This window comes from Sceloporus occidentalis, unplaced genomic scaffold (genome assembly GCF_023333645.1).
Source record: "Sceloporus occidentalis isolate IW3139 unplaced genomic scaffold, rSceOcc1.0.p SCAF_4, whole genome shotgun sequence".
Classification (NCBI taxonomy): domain Eukaryota; kingdom Metazoa; phylum Chordata; class Lepidosauria; order Squamata; family Phrynosomatidae; genus Sceloporus; species Sceloporus occidentalis.
The window spans coordinates 23,144,038-23,157,201 of record NW_028316984.1 but is presented as its reverse complement, the minus strand read 5'-3'; the positions used below and the strand labels follow the sequence as shown (position 1 = coordinate 23,157,201).

Here is a 13,164-nt window from a genome sequence, read left to right as displayed (position 1 = left end):
ACATATTATTATTAAGATCTTACAATAAAGTTTTAGGACATGATTCATTTATTAAAATAAACCTGTATTTAAAAATTAAACTGGATATTTAAATAAACTGTAGTCATTTACATTTAATATATATATATTACTGTTGCACAGAAGGATAACAAACTGCATGCCACAATTATTTCTACCAAACTTAAAATTTCGAAGTTCAGTTCTGGAAATTATTATCCTAATCCAAACACCCCAAAATCATGGCATTAAAAAAACTAACACTTTTTTGTCAAAATTAAATTGCTTAAATTGCAAATTGCAAATGCCACTTATTTACCAAAAATATTTACTATTTGTGAATGTATTTTATGGATGCTAATCCTACCTTTCAGGCAAACTATTTCCCTAGACAGATATTATGAGAGACCTGGTTCTTTTTAATACACACACACCAGATGCCAGAAACACAAAAGGTTTGGTGTCAGTGATACCTCAGGTGCCATAATTGGCAAGGCCCTGACTAGACATTATAATATTAGAACAATAAAAATACTAGGTACCATGATAAAAGGTCGTTGCAAGAAAAGTTCTGGGGCAATGACCAATGTAACTAACATTCCACTTAAGTTTCCTGAAAAGAAGGATGAGGTGCTCTTTTGACAAAAGCACACACTGATCCCCAAAAACGTTTAGGCTTAGATTTAACTAATCAAAATTCTAATTTGACATTTCTCTCCATCCCCAATACACGTGAGTGTCAGCAATTTGTTCCAATGGATTTAGCCTAGTTTGGATCAAAGCTTCCTTTACTTCATTTAACAGATTTACTCAGATGGAAGATCTCATGGGAAAAATACTGCTAGCAAAAGGGGTTTTCAGCCTCTGAGTATGTAGGTCATTGGACTTTAAAATAAATGAAAGAATAATTTATCTATTAAAAAATCCCACAGTACATATTTTATGAACCTAATTGCAGGTTAACATACAACATGTCAGCACCCTGTATTAGGATTAAAAACTAGCCCATCATTTGGTAATTAATAAAAAGTTATTAGTTAATTTCTTTAAGAGCTTTCATGCATCGGGAAACCTGATTTGAAGGCAAAATTAAGTAGTGAATGAAACAAAATTATAGTAGGTTCTTGGTATTTGCTGGGGTTTGGTTCCATGACACACACACACTAGTGGATCCCAAAATCCATGGATGCTCAAGTCCCATTAAATATAATGCCATAGTAAAATGGTGTCCCTTATTTAAAATTGCAAGAGCATGGTTTTCCTTTTTAAATACACACACACACACACACACACACACACACACACACATATATATATACATACATACATACATACATACATACAGTTCAAGCCATGGATGGTCAAATCCATGGATAAAGCATCTGTGAATATGGTAGGTCAACTGTATTTGTTAAGCAGGGAAAGCTGCTCTGTTTTCACTCCTGGGTATAAACATACTTGTTCACTCTCAGGGCTCCAGCGGAAATACTTTGTAGCTGTCGTACCATGTCTTAGGGTATGTCTGCACTGTAGAAATAATGCAGTCTGACATCACATTACGTCCTCTAGTTCCATTCTATGAAATCCTGGGATTTGTCATTCTACAAGATCTTTAGCCTTCTCTGGCAAACAGTGCTGGTGCCTGACAAAACTACAAGTCCCAGGATTCTGTAGGATGAAGCCAGGGCAGTTGAAGTCGTGTCAAACTGCATTATTTCTACAGTGTAGATGTAACCACAATTAGCCAGATTTCACCCAATTTCTAAGAAGGCTATAAATCGCCTGTTTGGACTATCATTTAAGTTTTAACTTTTTTTAAAAAAAGCAAGTCTCTAACTCTGGAAAAAAGACAGAGTTATGAGGAAAATATGGCAGTCTTCTGCCAGATGTTTTGCAAGAAACCAAGAGGCCTCTGTCTTTGAGCGTATTTAGTCAATGCACGAAGTTTTACAATAAAAACTCAAGAATGATATCTACAACAGAGTTACAGTATTGCACATGACACACTGCCTTTCAACACCAGGTTCCAGGTACCTGGGTTAATATTACAACTCTGGTGAAGTCTGTTTTGCAGACTCCAAAGGAAGCAATGGAGTGGAGTGAAGCAGGGGGGATGCCATAAAGGCAGGCATCAGTGAAGCAAAGGGAGGAAAGGAAGCAAAACTCAAAGGCACAGCATCAGCAACAAGACAGCATGGCGCTGGGTCAAACTGAAGTAAGCTTGGGGAAAGGAGAGAGGGTCGAAGGTACATCACATGAAGAAAAGATGCCAGAGAAGGGAGTTGTGGTAGATGAGGGGGAAGGAGGAAAGGGAGGGTGAGACAGGTAAGTGGTGGAGTGCCAAATGGGAGAGTGAGAGGTGTAGTGGCAAGTTAATAATAATAATAATAATAATAATAATAATAATAATAATAATACTTTATTCTTATATACCACTATTCCTTTTTCAAGATCATAGCGGTGTACACGTTAAAAAACAGTATAAAAACAGCAAAAACAGCATTAAAACATCAAATAACAATCTAAAAATCTAAGTTGCAAGGAACAAGGGTGTAGATGTAAGATGCCAAAAGATGTCAAGAGAATGAGGGCTGCTGGCAGAAGGTGAGATAAGAATGGAAAGGAGGGTGAGAAATGCAAGCAAGAAAGTGCAAGAAGCAAGAGAGGGCAGCATAGTGAAGGTGAGGCAAGGGAGAGAGAGTGGTGCAGCTGCAGAACAAGGGAGGGGGGTATTGTAAAGATATGGTGCAATAGAAGAGAGAGGAAAGAAGGAGAGTGGGGCTCAGCAGAAGGGTAAAAGAATCAAGCAACCTAGGTACAAGGTGAGGCAAAGGAGGTGAAGTTCATACGCTTGTCCTTACTTTCCTCTGCATTTCAAGAATGTATATAGGCACGTTATGTAGCTCCTGACTATTATTCCCCACAACAGCCCTATAATGTAAATTTGACAAGAAGTGCTGACAGTCCAAGATCATATAGTAAATGGTCATACATAATCAAGGATGCAAGCAGGGATTTGGATTTAAGGTGCATCTACACTGACAGGAAAATCCATTTTACCTTCAGGCAACCCTGATATGCAGCAACCATGGGTTGTCTACACACATCAAGGTGAGGTTGGGAGAACAGTCCACACACTTCTCCCTTTCAATAAATTGCAGTATGTGTAGCCACACAAGCCGTTGATCCAAATTTTTCCCCCCTCCACTCCTCACGCATAGAGATTTATGTATTTTTATGAACTATTCCCCCCAGGGTCACACTGACATCATTATGGAACACAGTCCACACAAGGACACAAATATCTGGATTTTCTGCTCAAAATGCGTAAATCTCCACTTTTTCCCCCTCTGGCTTAAAGCTTTAAGGTGAAGAAGGGCCCAGATTCAGCTCCAATTGGCGCACACAGTTTGGACACCTCGTTGTAAAAACTAGGTGAAACTATTTTATTTGGCCCATGTAGATGCACCCCTAGTTTGCTCTGTTCCAATTCCACTACTTTAAACATTATTCTATCAGAGGAACACCTACTATAAAAAAAAAAAAGTGGTACAAAAGCTGGAACATAGCGGTACAAAAAAAGCAACAATGAATGTGTTGATTTTACATAATTACAATGTATATTAACAGTAAGTATAATTATCATAATTTGCATTTCATACCAATTTGATGCCCAGGTTTGAGGGGCTGGAACGTGGCTACTCTGCTGTATTTACATAGACATATTCCCATCTGAACTTATATACTTCAACAATTTCCATCTTTTGTAATTCTCTAATCAAACTTTATCTAAAACCTGGAGTACAATAAAATCTTAAACTGATCATTTCAAAGAAGAGTGTGTGTGTGTGTGTGTGTGTGTGTGTGTGTGTGTGTGTGTGTATTCATTTGTATACCACCTTTCTCCAACAGTGGGATAATCTTCTCATAAAATCCTGCTAAGTAATACTTTTAACTCAAGCTTCCATTCCTCCTTACCCATATCAAAGAATGTCATATGCATAAAATCTAGGACCGTCTGCAAATACTGCACATATGTCATCACTGAGTGAACTTGCATGAACTCAGTAATTGCATAAGATCAGAAAAAGGCTCATGTCATCCCCAGAAATATTTCAAAACAAAGTAGGGAAAATAACTATGGATTTTGCCTGCACCATAAATTTCATGTGTGTGTCTGTGTGTGGTTATAGCACTTCAAAAGTTTTGAAATACATCTTTTTCTGCATTTGGGTTGTTTTACGGGAGAATCGTAGTGTGTGGGAACAACAACTACACATGCACACACACACACACACACACACTGCAAACCGCTGGAGTGATACACTGAACTCTTAAGAGTAAATTTTATTCAAGTCAGTGAGTTCTGCTCCAAGTTTTATCTTGAAACAAGACCTAGCATTCTAATGGAGCAAACTTGCAACACTAGTTTGTTAAGAGTTTTTTTAATGGGTTTAAATTGCAGAGAAGCCTTATAGGTGCTGGGATCCCTTAATCCCTTTTTATTATAGGCCCAGTATTTCTCCTCGCCATTTTGTTTATTTTCTGTTTTGCTTTCTCTTCTGTAGTCTTTTCTAAGGCTTAATTCATGAGTGCTTTCCAATACACTCCAACACAGTATACACTGATTGCATTTTTAGAATACTAATGAATATATTTTTTTTCTGCTAAAGTCATTCTGAAATTAAACAGTAACTTTCTTTTCACATAATAATGTAAATGGGTTCAGTGAATCATCAGAACAGACTGATATACCATAAAAAATTAAAGTGGTATGTGAGGTTTAGAGTTAGTCTGTTTCAGTATAAGAATTAAAGAAAGTTAAAAAAAAAATAAAGAAGGAAAAGAATCTTGTGACACCTTTAAGCCTTTTTTTTTTGCACAAGCTTTTGTGAATTACAATCTATTTCCTCAGATTCTGCAAGTACAACATTAATAACTCAGATATAAATGCACAAGTCACATAGTTGTGATAGTGGAGCCACAGTGAAATCAGAGGAATACAGATTGCCATGCTGGTCAGGGAGTTTAACATTTGGACACCTATAAACTACTGTATTCAAATTGTCAGGCGTTAGGACATTAATTGTCTCAGAAGTGTTGAACCAATATATCCTCCAGTTAGGAATGTTGATTCTGTTTAAAATACTTTTATTATATATGCTAATGCAATGAAAAATGGCTATTAAAATATGTAATGTGCTACAAAACCATTATGCCAGTTCAGACCTCTGCTAAAAAATTGGAATGAAGGACTGTATCCCAATTCAGCTGTCTCCCCTTCCAATCTTTCCTTTCCAATGGCAAAGGAATAAAGTTCCACTACACAACATGGAGAAGAGCGATTTCATCTTTAAATGTTATAGGACAATATAGTGCATGTGTGATTTCTTGGAAAGATTACAGCAGCATTTGCCTTAGTCTGTATTTGCCATTTCAGTGACAGTTTTGCTACCGTATATAGCCATATACAAGTCAACCTCATGTATAGGTTGAGCAAGGTTCTAGGGTCAAAATCAAGGAATTTTATATGACCTGTGGATAAGTTGCGGGTAAAAATTAGGGAGCTATAACAAAAGATCTAAAGGGGAAGACACCAATTCCTTTTCTGTATCTCTCCCTACCACCTAGCACCACTTCCCTGGTGCTGGAGAACATTTTAACATCAGATGGGGAAGGGAAAGAAGTGGATTTAATGTAGAGTTTGGCAAGGAAAGAAGGCATTAATATCAGATCAGGAAGGGAATCACCTCTTTCACAAACACACACACAAAAACATACTCCCTGCCTTCAGCTCTTTCTGAAATCACTGCTGAGGCACACGAGATGATGCTTTTTTCAGGATCTTTCTAAGCACTATTACTGTATTGACCTGTGTATAAGTCAACCCAGGATTTTAGGGTTGAATTTTGAGCATAAATTTCTCAATTTATAGTTGAGTATATACAGTAATTTTAATCTTACACCAACACCATGTAGCTTCTGACAGTGAATAGTTATAGGTTTTGTTTCTTTTTTTATTGTAGGCTGGGATACTATCAACATAGATTTAACAATCTTGCTAAAATTCAGCATTTTATTCTGTAACAGTAGGAGAAGGTGTATAAAACCAATATTACTGCTGACCTCTTGCTCAAGTTCAAAATATATCATTGTGTCAATACAATCTACATGTATTATACTGGCCTTAACATATACATACAGAACAGGTTAAGATCCCAAAGGGATGAAATGCTTTTCCAAATTAAAAGCAGCATTTTAAAAAGGAAGTACTCATGCATTCCACTATAATTTTTATTTGATATCCTCAAGGCTAACCCCAAAAATTCAGTCATGTTGATTCAAAGTGAATGTTTTTGCTGGCTATAGTCATCTTATAAATTTAACAGCAGAAAGGAAGTAATGAAAATATGCTACAATGTTAATTAGTTCCCACATAACATGGCATTTCCAACATGGCAATGCCAAAGAAAATCATTAATCTAGTAGAACAGACAACTGCCCTGTGCTGTGTGCAGAACAGGCCTTCGGGAGATAAACAGAGAGAAGAAATTGCCATCTTTGCTGCCACTCCTGGCCTGCTCTTGTAATGCTTTTGGATTCAAGAATGGAGCTGTGGCAGGCTAATCTGAACAACTGCCTACAAAAACACTCATGTACATACATGCAAACACAGGAAAAAAATAATTTTGATGTATTCATTTGTTGCATTACTTATTCATTTGGTGCAAAGCAATACCTTCATGATAGCAGCACCATAAAAACAACAGCATGCACACACACACCTGCAAGCATTCAACGTATTCCATATACATTACTTCGGTGTGAAATAATAGGCCACACGTGACACGTGCAAACCTATTTTTAAAAATCCATTGATTGATTTTCTTGGGGAAGAACTATAGCAAGTAGAGAAATGGAGGGAAGTTTAAAAAAAAGGAAGGCAAGGAAATGGTTAAGCACCTCTTCCCCAGCATTTCTTTATACCAAACTGCTGCACACATACACCCTAAAGCTCAAACTACACATTTCATGAGTTCTTTGGTTCCTTCCTTGGTGGTTTTAATTATCCAAAACAGGATAGATAGGCAAATAGGGGACGCTGTTTTCTCTTGTTTTCGTTCTGCTCCAGCTAAAAACATATCCTCTTCCAAGCTGTTTTGTCACTTACAAGTGGAAAGATAGCCATAACTTTTTTTAAAAAAAGTTGTAGAGGAGTGATTTTGAGCTGAAATTGACCAGAGGCAAAGGTACTAAGCAATGTCTCTCTGTTTTCCCATTTTCCACCTGGAGCCTGTCCTGACTAAGCAAGGAAACACAACACCATATAACATGCCAAGTGAATATATGTGTAACTTTGAACCTATGGGAACTACAATCTAACTAGCCTTTCTGAAATCTAGAAGCCCAAATATTTTTGTTAGAGGCCCTATACAGACAGGCCAAAATAAAGCTGCTTCCGGTCACTTTGGAGGTATGGTGTTTCAATGATGCATGTGCCCTAAGAGTCAGGAAGCTGCACCAAAGCTGCACTGCAGTCCTTAGGACTGGATCATGGCTTTGGTGCGGCTTCCGGACTCTTAGGACGCATGCATCATTGAAACAGCATACTTCCAAAGTGACCTGAAGCAGCTTTATTTTGGCCTGTCTGTATCAGGCCATAGTATGTTAATTTGGAAAAGAAACATTGCAAAATTAACATCATATTTACTGATTTAAAATAGCAAACAGAAAGCATCTGAGGAAGTAGACTGAAGTCTACAAAAGCTCATGCTGCCAACTTCTTTCTTTCAGTTAGTCTCAAAGCTGCTACAAGATCTCTCTACAAAGAGAAAATACACATCCTGAAGAAGTGGAATTTATCACACGGGAGGAATTTCTCTTAATTTTGAATGAAAAGAAAGTGGGGCCAGAACGCTAGTTCAGCAAATTTACGTGAATTCGAATTGTGTTCAAACTGACTTCCCATTGCCTGAAAATAGTTTGCCATTGCCCGAAATTGCGTGTAATCACCTCTCATGCAATAATGTCAAACCCCATGATTGTGTTCTGACTGACTTCCCATTGCCCGAAATTGCATGTGGTAGTCTATCACGCAATAATGTTAAACCCCATGATTGCGTTCAGCTTGCCATTGGATTATACTTCTAATTTCCCTTGTCTGATAAACTCCAGTGTAGACTGTAGATATTTTCCCTTCATTCCTTGGCAGTACTTAGATCAACCAGTCCAGCAGATCACAAGATCCTACTTTAGGATCACCATTTTCCTCTTCACTAATGAGGGGAGATGGGAAAAAGGAAACCTATATATTCTCATATCCCATGCCCCCCTCGAATTTTATTTAGGATTCTAGAATATATGCAAATTTGAGGACTTAATCTAGTCTTTGTCCTATTTACAGCTAACCCACTGAAATAAATGAGACTTAAACTAGTCCCATTAATTTAAATAAATCTATTCTAGGTGCAGTAAACATTGGATTAACCCAGTTTTAAAAAGGGTCAAAATTAGTAGATGCAAAAATAAGGTATTTTCTAGATGTGCCTTGAAATGTCATACAAAAGACCTTTGATTAAAATGTCATTTTATTACAGTTTTTGAAGGGGAACAAGGAATTAGAATAAAAATACATTTGTTTAAACAACAGTACCTAAATTTGCTTTTTTTTCCCTTTCCCACTCATAATTGCTTTTTCTTTTGTGACATGTCTTTTATCAGGCTTTAAACCTGAGAGCAGAGAATGTTTGCACTGCAATAGTATCCTTTCTTAGCTGAAGAACAGGGTAAAAAGTCTTCAAATAAATAAAATATAATACCTGTGTGCGATTGAAAGCAACTCTTGCAAAGACAGCTTGGGATACACTGGCTCGCTTCAGCTCATCCCTTACTTGCTGGTAGATATCTGGAGAGACTTCCACTGATGAATTTGTTGGTTCTGGTTTAACTGATCTAGGAATGGGTGGATGATTCAGAAACTGTTGGTTAATAGCTTGTGGGTGTTGGTGAGCAAGTAGTCGGCTTACTGCAATCTGCTGATTTATCAAGTGAGCCATTGCTATCTGCTGCCTTACAAGCTGTGGACTGAGCTGAGGTGTAAGAAGACCAGGACTCATGATCGGCTGCAAAGTTGGCACTTGGTTTCGGATTGGAGTACTGTGGTGAATTTGACCATGAGGAGACTGTTCATTTGTTTTGCTCAAGGTTGCCAGCTGGTTGATATTTGGTAAGTGCATGGGACGTTGACCAAGAACACAATATTCTGATAGGTTGTCTCTTTCAACTCGTTCCACTGTTATAAATAAATGAATAAATAAATAAGGTAAGTAATAATTTGAGTAGAAGACACAACACGTTTTTTTAATTATACGGAAAAAACCCAGACAATGCTTTCCTTTTAGTGTCAGTTTACTAATGCCATAACACTCTACATTGAAGCAAAATTAGTAATGTCTACCCCCTGTAAATTTTATGTATAATAAGAGTTCTGTGAAAAAGAAAAGCAACTCCCCAGGATATGTAACATCTGAGGTTGAAACTTCATATTTTAAATCAATGACAAATATAATTCTCTCTGATACTGGTGCAGATTTAATTGCTAAATTGTTTAATTGACATTTACAAGTCAACCGGGTTGTCTACAACATCAAGAAAGGTACACCGGCTGTTGTTTTTCTGTGACAAAAGATAGGAGTCCTTCCAACACTGGAGCAGTGTCAGCCTGTATGTCCATATATCATTGCAAGCAATTGCAACATAAAGTCCATACCTTGAAGCAAAAGTCCATATCTATTAATTACTGTTTGGCACTAGAAAGATCAGCATTATTTTCACGACAAGAAAAACTTAAATGAATGCCCACATTTAACTCTAAGTAAGTCAGGATGGAATACTGTAGGTGCTTCAGATATGCATAGTAGTCATTAGGCTGACTCAGAGCTCTTGTTGTTGCATGCTGGTCATAGGAGAAAGGAGAGAAAGGAATCATTGGCAAGAAAGAAAGATGCTGTCATTGTACTCTTGCCACTTCCTCTGCACCACTGTTACCACATATGCCAACATAATTACACCAGCCAATAGGATCCCACCTCCCAGGTATCTGAATATGACACAACCATTCATTTTTATAAGATGGTACAGATGTGGCTAGTATGCTTTTGAAAAGATTTAGTTGGAATTGTTATTTTTAAATGTCAAGAAAAATTGAGTTCTACACTAATTTTTAGTCTCAACCAGAAAGGAGCCCCACTAAATCAATGCCCTTAAATTAATGCTGACTTACCAAGTTCCCATTGCTGCAATGGGCTTATACTAGAGGGGATTTAAAACTTAGCTAAGGACTTTAAAAAATGATGTTTTTTTAAAAAAATTTAAAAACTCATTTAAATAAAAAAATAAATTATTTATCAATTGTTTATCCATCTTCCTTTGTGGGCAGTAGAAGTGCAGAATACTTATAACCTCCTGAAGTGCAATTTATTCTTGTTCCTTTTATTATTTATTTCATTTCTATACCACTTCCACTAAATGCTTGAAATTGTATTAAAACAATTTAAACTATCAGAAAATATTAATGCATATCAATGAACTTTTCCTACAAAATCACAGAAATATTTGAATTTGGATCAGTTCACCAAATCCTCAACAGCAACTCTGAAGTGACAACAATTTCTTCTTCTGTTCAGATATATATGGGTGGTTTGTTGTTTGGTACATATAAAGTCTTTTTTGTGACCACCATAGAGGCACATTAATTTTTTTAAAATGAATAATCAAATTAATACTTTGTTGTAGCATACTTTAGAAAAATAATTTTCAACATACCGGTAGATCCACAGGTTCTCATATCTTGATCCCTGCTAATATGTAATATCCAAATTAACTCTAGGTACTTTCCAATCCTTCTAGTAAATTATAGCAATGCAGTTTTGTCACAGTATTTGTGAACAGTGAAATATTTCCTTTAGATGGTGTGTGTAGGTTTTTTTTAAAAAAAACTATTAAAATCATAATAAAACAAAACACCTGATATTTTGTTTTCTTTCAACGAACATTATAGGGAACAAAATTATGCCCACATTTATACAGGTGTAAAGTAAAAAAAGTTTTTTAAAGATTTCTCCAATGTGGGAATTGGCCTTCTTTATTTTTACTAATTAGTGTTTAAGTTTTTTTAAAAAAAAATACGTACCAATATCTTTCAATTAACACAAGCCAATATATTTGAAAGTGTACAAAACCAAAAATACATTTTTGGACAGAAATCATTCCTGCCAAGTTTCCACACAAACCCACTTTTGGGGGTAAGCTATATAACTGTATAAAAATAAAGTTTTAAAATGGAAATATCGTTAGGCCATTAACCTTTTCATTGCTAGCCTGTATAGCAATCACATGTATACTATCTGGCTCGTTTTAACTATAATATATTTTCCCTTATTATCAGGGAGCTTTCTGTACCACCACACCAGAAACATACATTTTAAACCTTCCTCAGCGAGGACAGTCTTGGATGGAAAATGTCATTATTCAGTATCTTTTTCCAAGCTGGTGACAGACTATGCCATTTTCCAAAAATGCAGCTCAGATCGTATTCCACACTTTTTTTAAGCCAGCAGATTTTGGACAGTCCAGCCATCACTGTTAACAAAGTTTAGTGGAATCATATTAGAAAGGGGAGGGGGGAGGTTACATTTCCTTTACATCCTCATCAATTTATTATTTTACTACAGAAGGTACTTATACATGGATCAATCACATAAACAGATGAATAGGTAACAGCTTGTATTAGTATATTCATTCAGAAAAATACTAATACAGACAAAGGCAATGTTTTTAAGGTTCTGCCTAGGTGCTTGGAACACCTATTGCCACTGTAGGAAAAAAATATTTATAAGGTCACCAGCAGCCTCAAGGAAATATTTATTCAGTAGTCTACTCCAGTGAGCATGTTGTTATGTTGTCTCAACTTCAGAGACCCTCTAGAGCTTGGGAGGTGCTTTTCATGTGGTAATTTATTTAAAAACTGTGATTATCTTAACTACTTGCTTCTTTTAATCACAGCCCACTTACCCTAACTAGAAGCAAGGGGGTAATTTCAGAAATCTCATTTCTAGTCAACATTTAACTTTATGTTTACCCCAACCATCCCTCAATGCTATTTAGTGTCTGGTATCAGGCTACGGAAACCGTATTTGCACATCTGTAGTTCATGAGGCAAAAAGGGCAGTTCTTCCATAACATTTTGCAGCAATGAGATGACTTCTGAAGTGATCTCCTGTAACTACATATAAAATGGAGGAAAGTGCAGATCGGTCATCGGCTACTATGCTTGCTAATCCCAAAAAAACTTTCTAGTCAAAGCTCTTTTGTAGATTGGGTAGAACATTTAAAGCAAGTTCCCTTGATGGCTTATTGAAACACGTTTAGCATGATTTCACAAGAAGCCAGTCCAGAGGTCTTCCTGTGGCTGCAAAATGATATGTATTGTTTATTACAGTTGGCGAGAAAAACTGTTGATCACCAGAATATGAAGAATTAAAATAATTTATACAGCCTAAAACCGCAGACTTTCCCTTGAATTATTTTTAAAGAAAACCTGAAAGCACTACATGTCATTATACTACCAAGTTAAACTATTGGACAGTGAAGAAAAGCACATTCTTGTGCACTACAAAAGTAACAGACAGATGAAGGCTCCCATTCTGCGAGTCATTCTTCAAGTTAATTAGCTATGCTATTTCGATACAGCAAAAAATGATGCTAAAGCATTCTGGAAAATTCCCCTCTCTATTTCAGAGAACAAATTTTCAGAAGCATGCAATCTATTTAAACAGTTACAAATGCCTATTGAAAAGTCAAAGAAAACCAAACAGCCCTAAAACCAGTAAGTGCTGAGGGGCTCAAGATAGAAGGTGGGAGGGCAATATTGTTTCTTTTAGCAGTTGTATTTTAGACTGCTACAAGATGAGATTTTTTAGTTGTTCACTAACTCATCCATTAAACTGTTCAATATTTAACATTTAAGGCCCTGTACAGACAGGCCAAAATAAAGCTGCTTCGGGTCACTTTTGAGGTATGCTGTTTAAATGATGCATGCGTCCTAAGAGCCTGGAAGCACACCAAAGCCACACTCCTCTCCTATGTTCTCACCAGATGTTGTTGTGT

The 13,164-nt window shown here is 36.6% G+C and overlaps 1 protein-coding gene across 3 annotated transcripts in view; it reads right to left on the bottom strand.

Annotated features, from left to right (window-relative positions):
• SATB2 (SATB homeobox 2) overlaps window positions 1–13,164 on the bottom strand; it is a 185,202-nt gene that overhangs the window by 70,913 nt on the left and 101,125 nt on the right. For all 3 annotated transcript variants that reach the window (XM_089519484.1, XM_089519486.1, XM_089519487.1), the window contains one exon: window positions 8,817–9,289. In XM_089519484.1, the coding sequence (XP_089375610.1) occupies window positions 8,817–9,289 (473 nt within the window). The remainder of the gene's footprint in view (window positions 1–8,816; window positions 9,290–13,164) is intronic.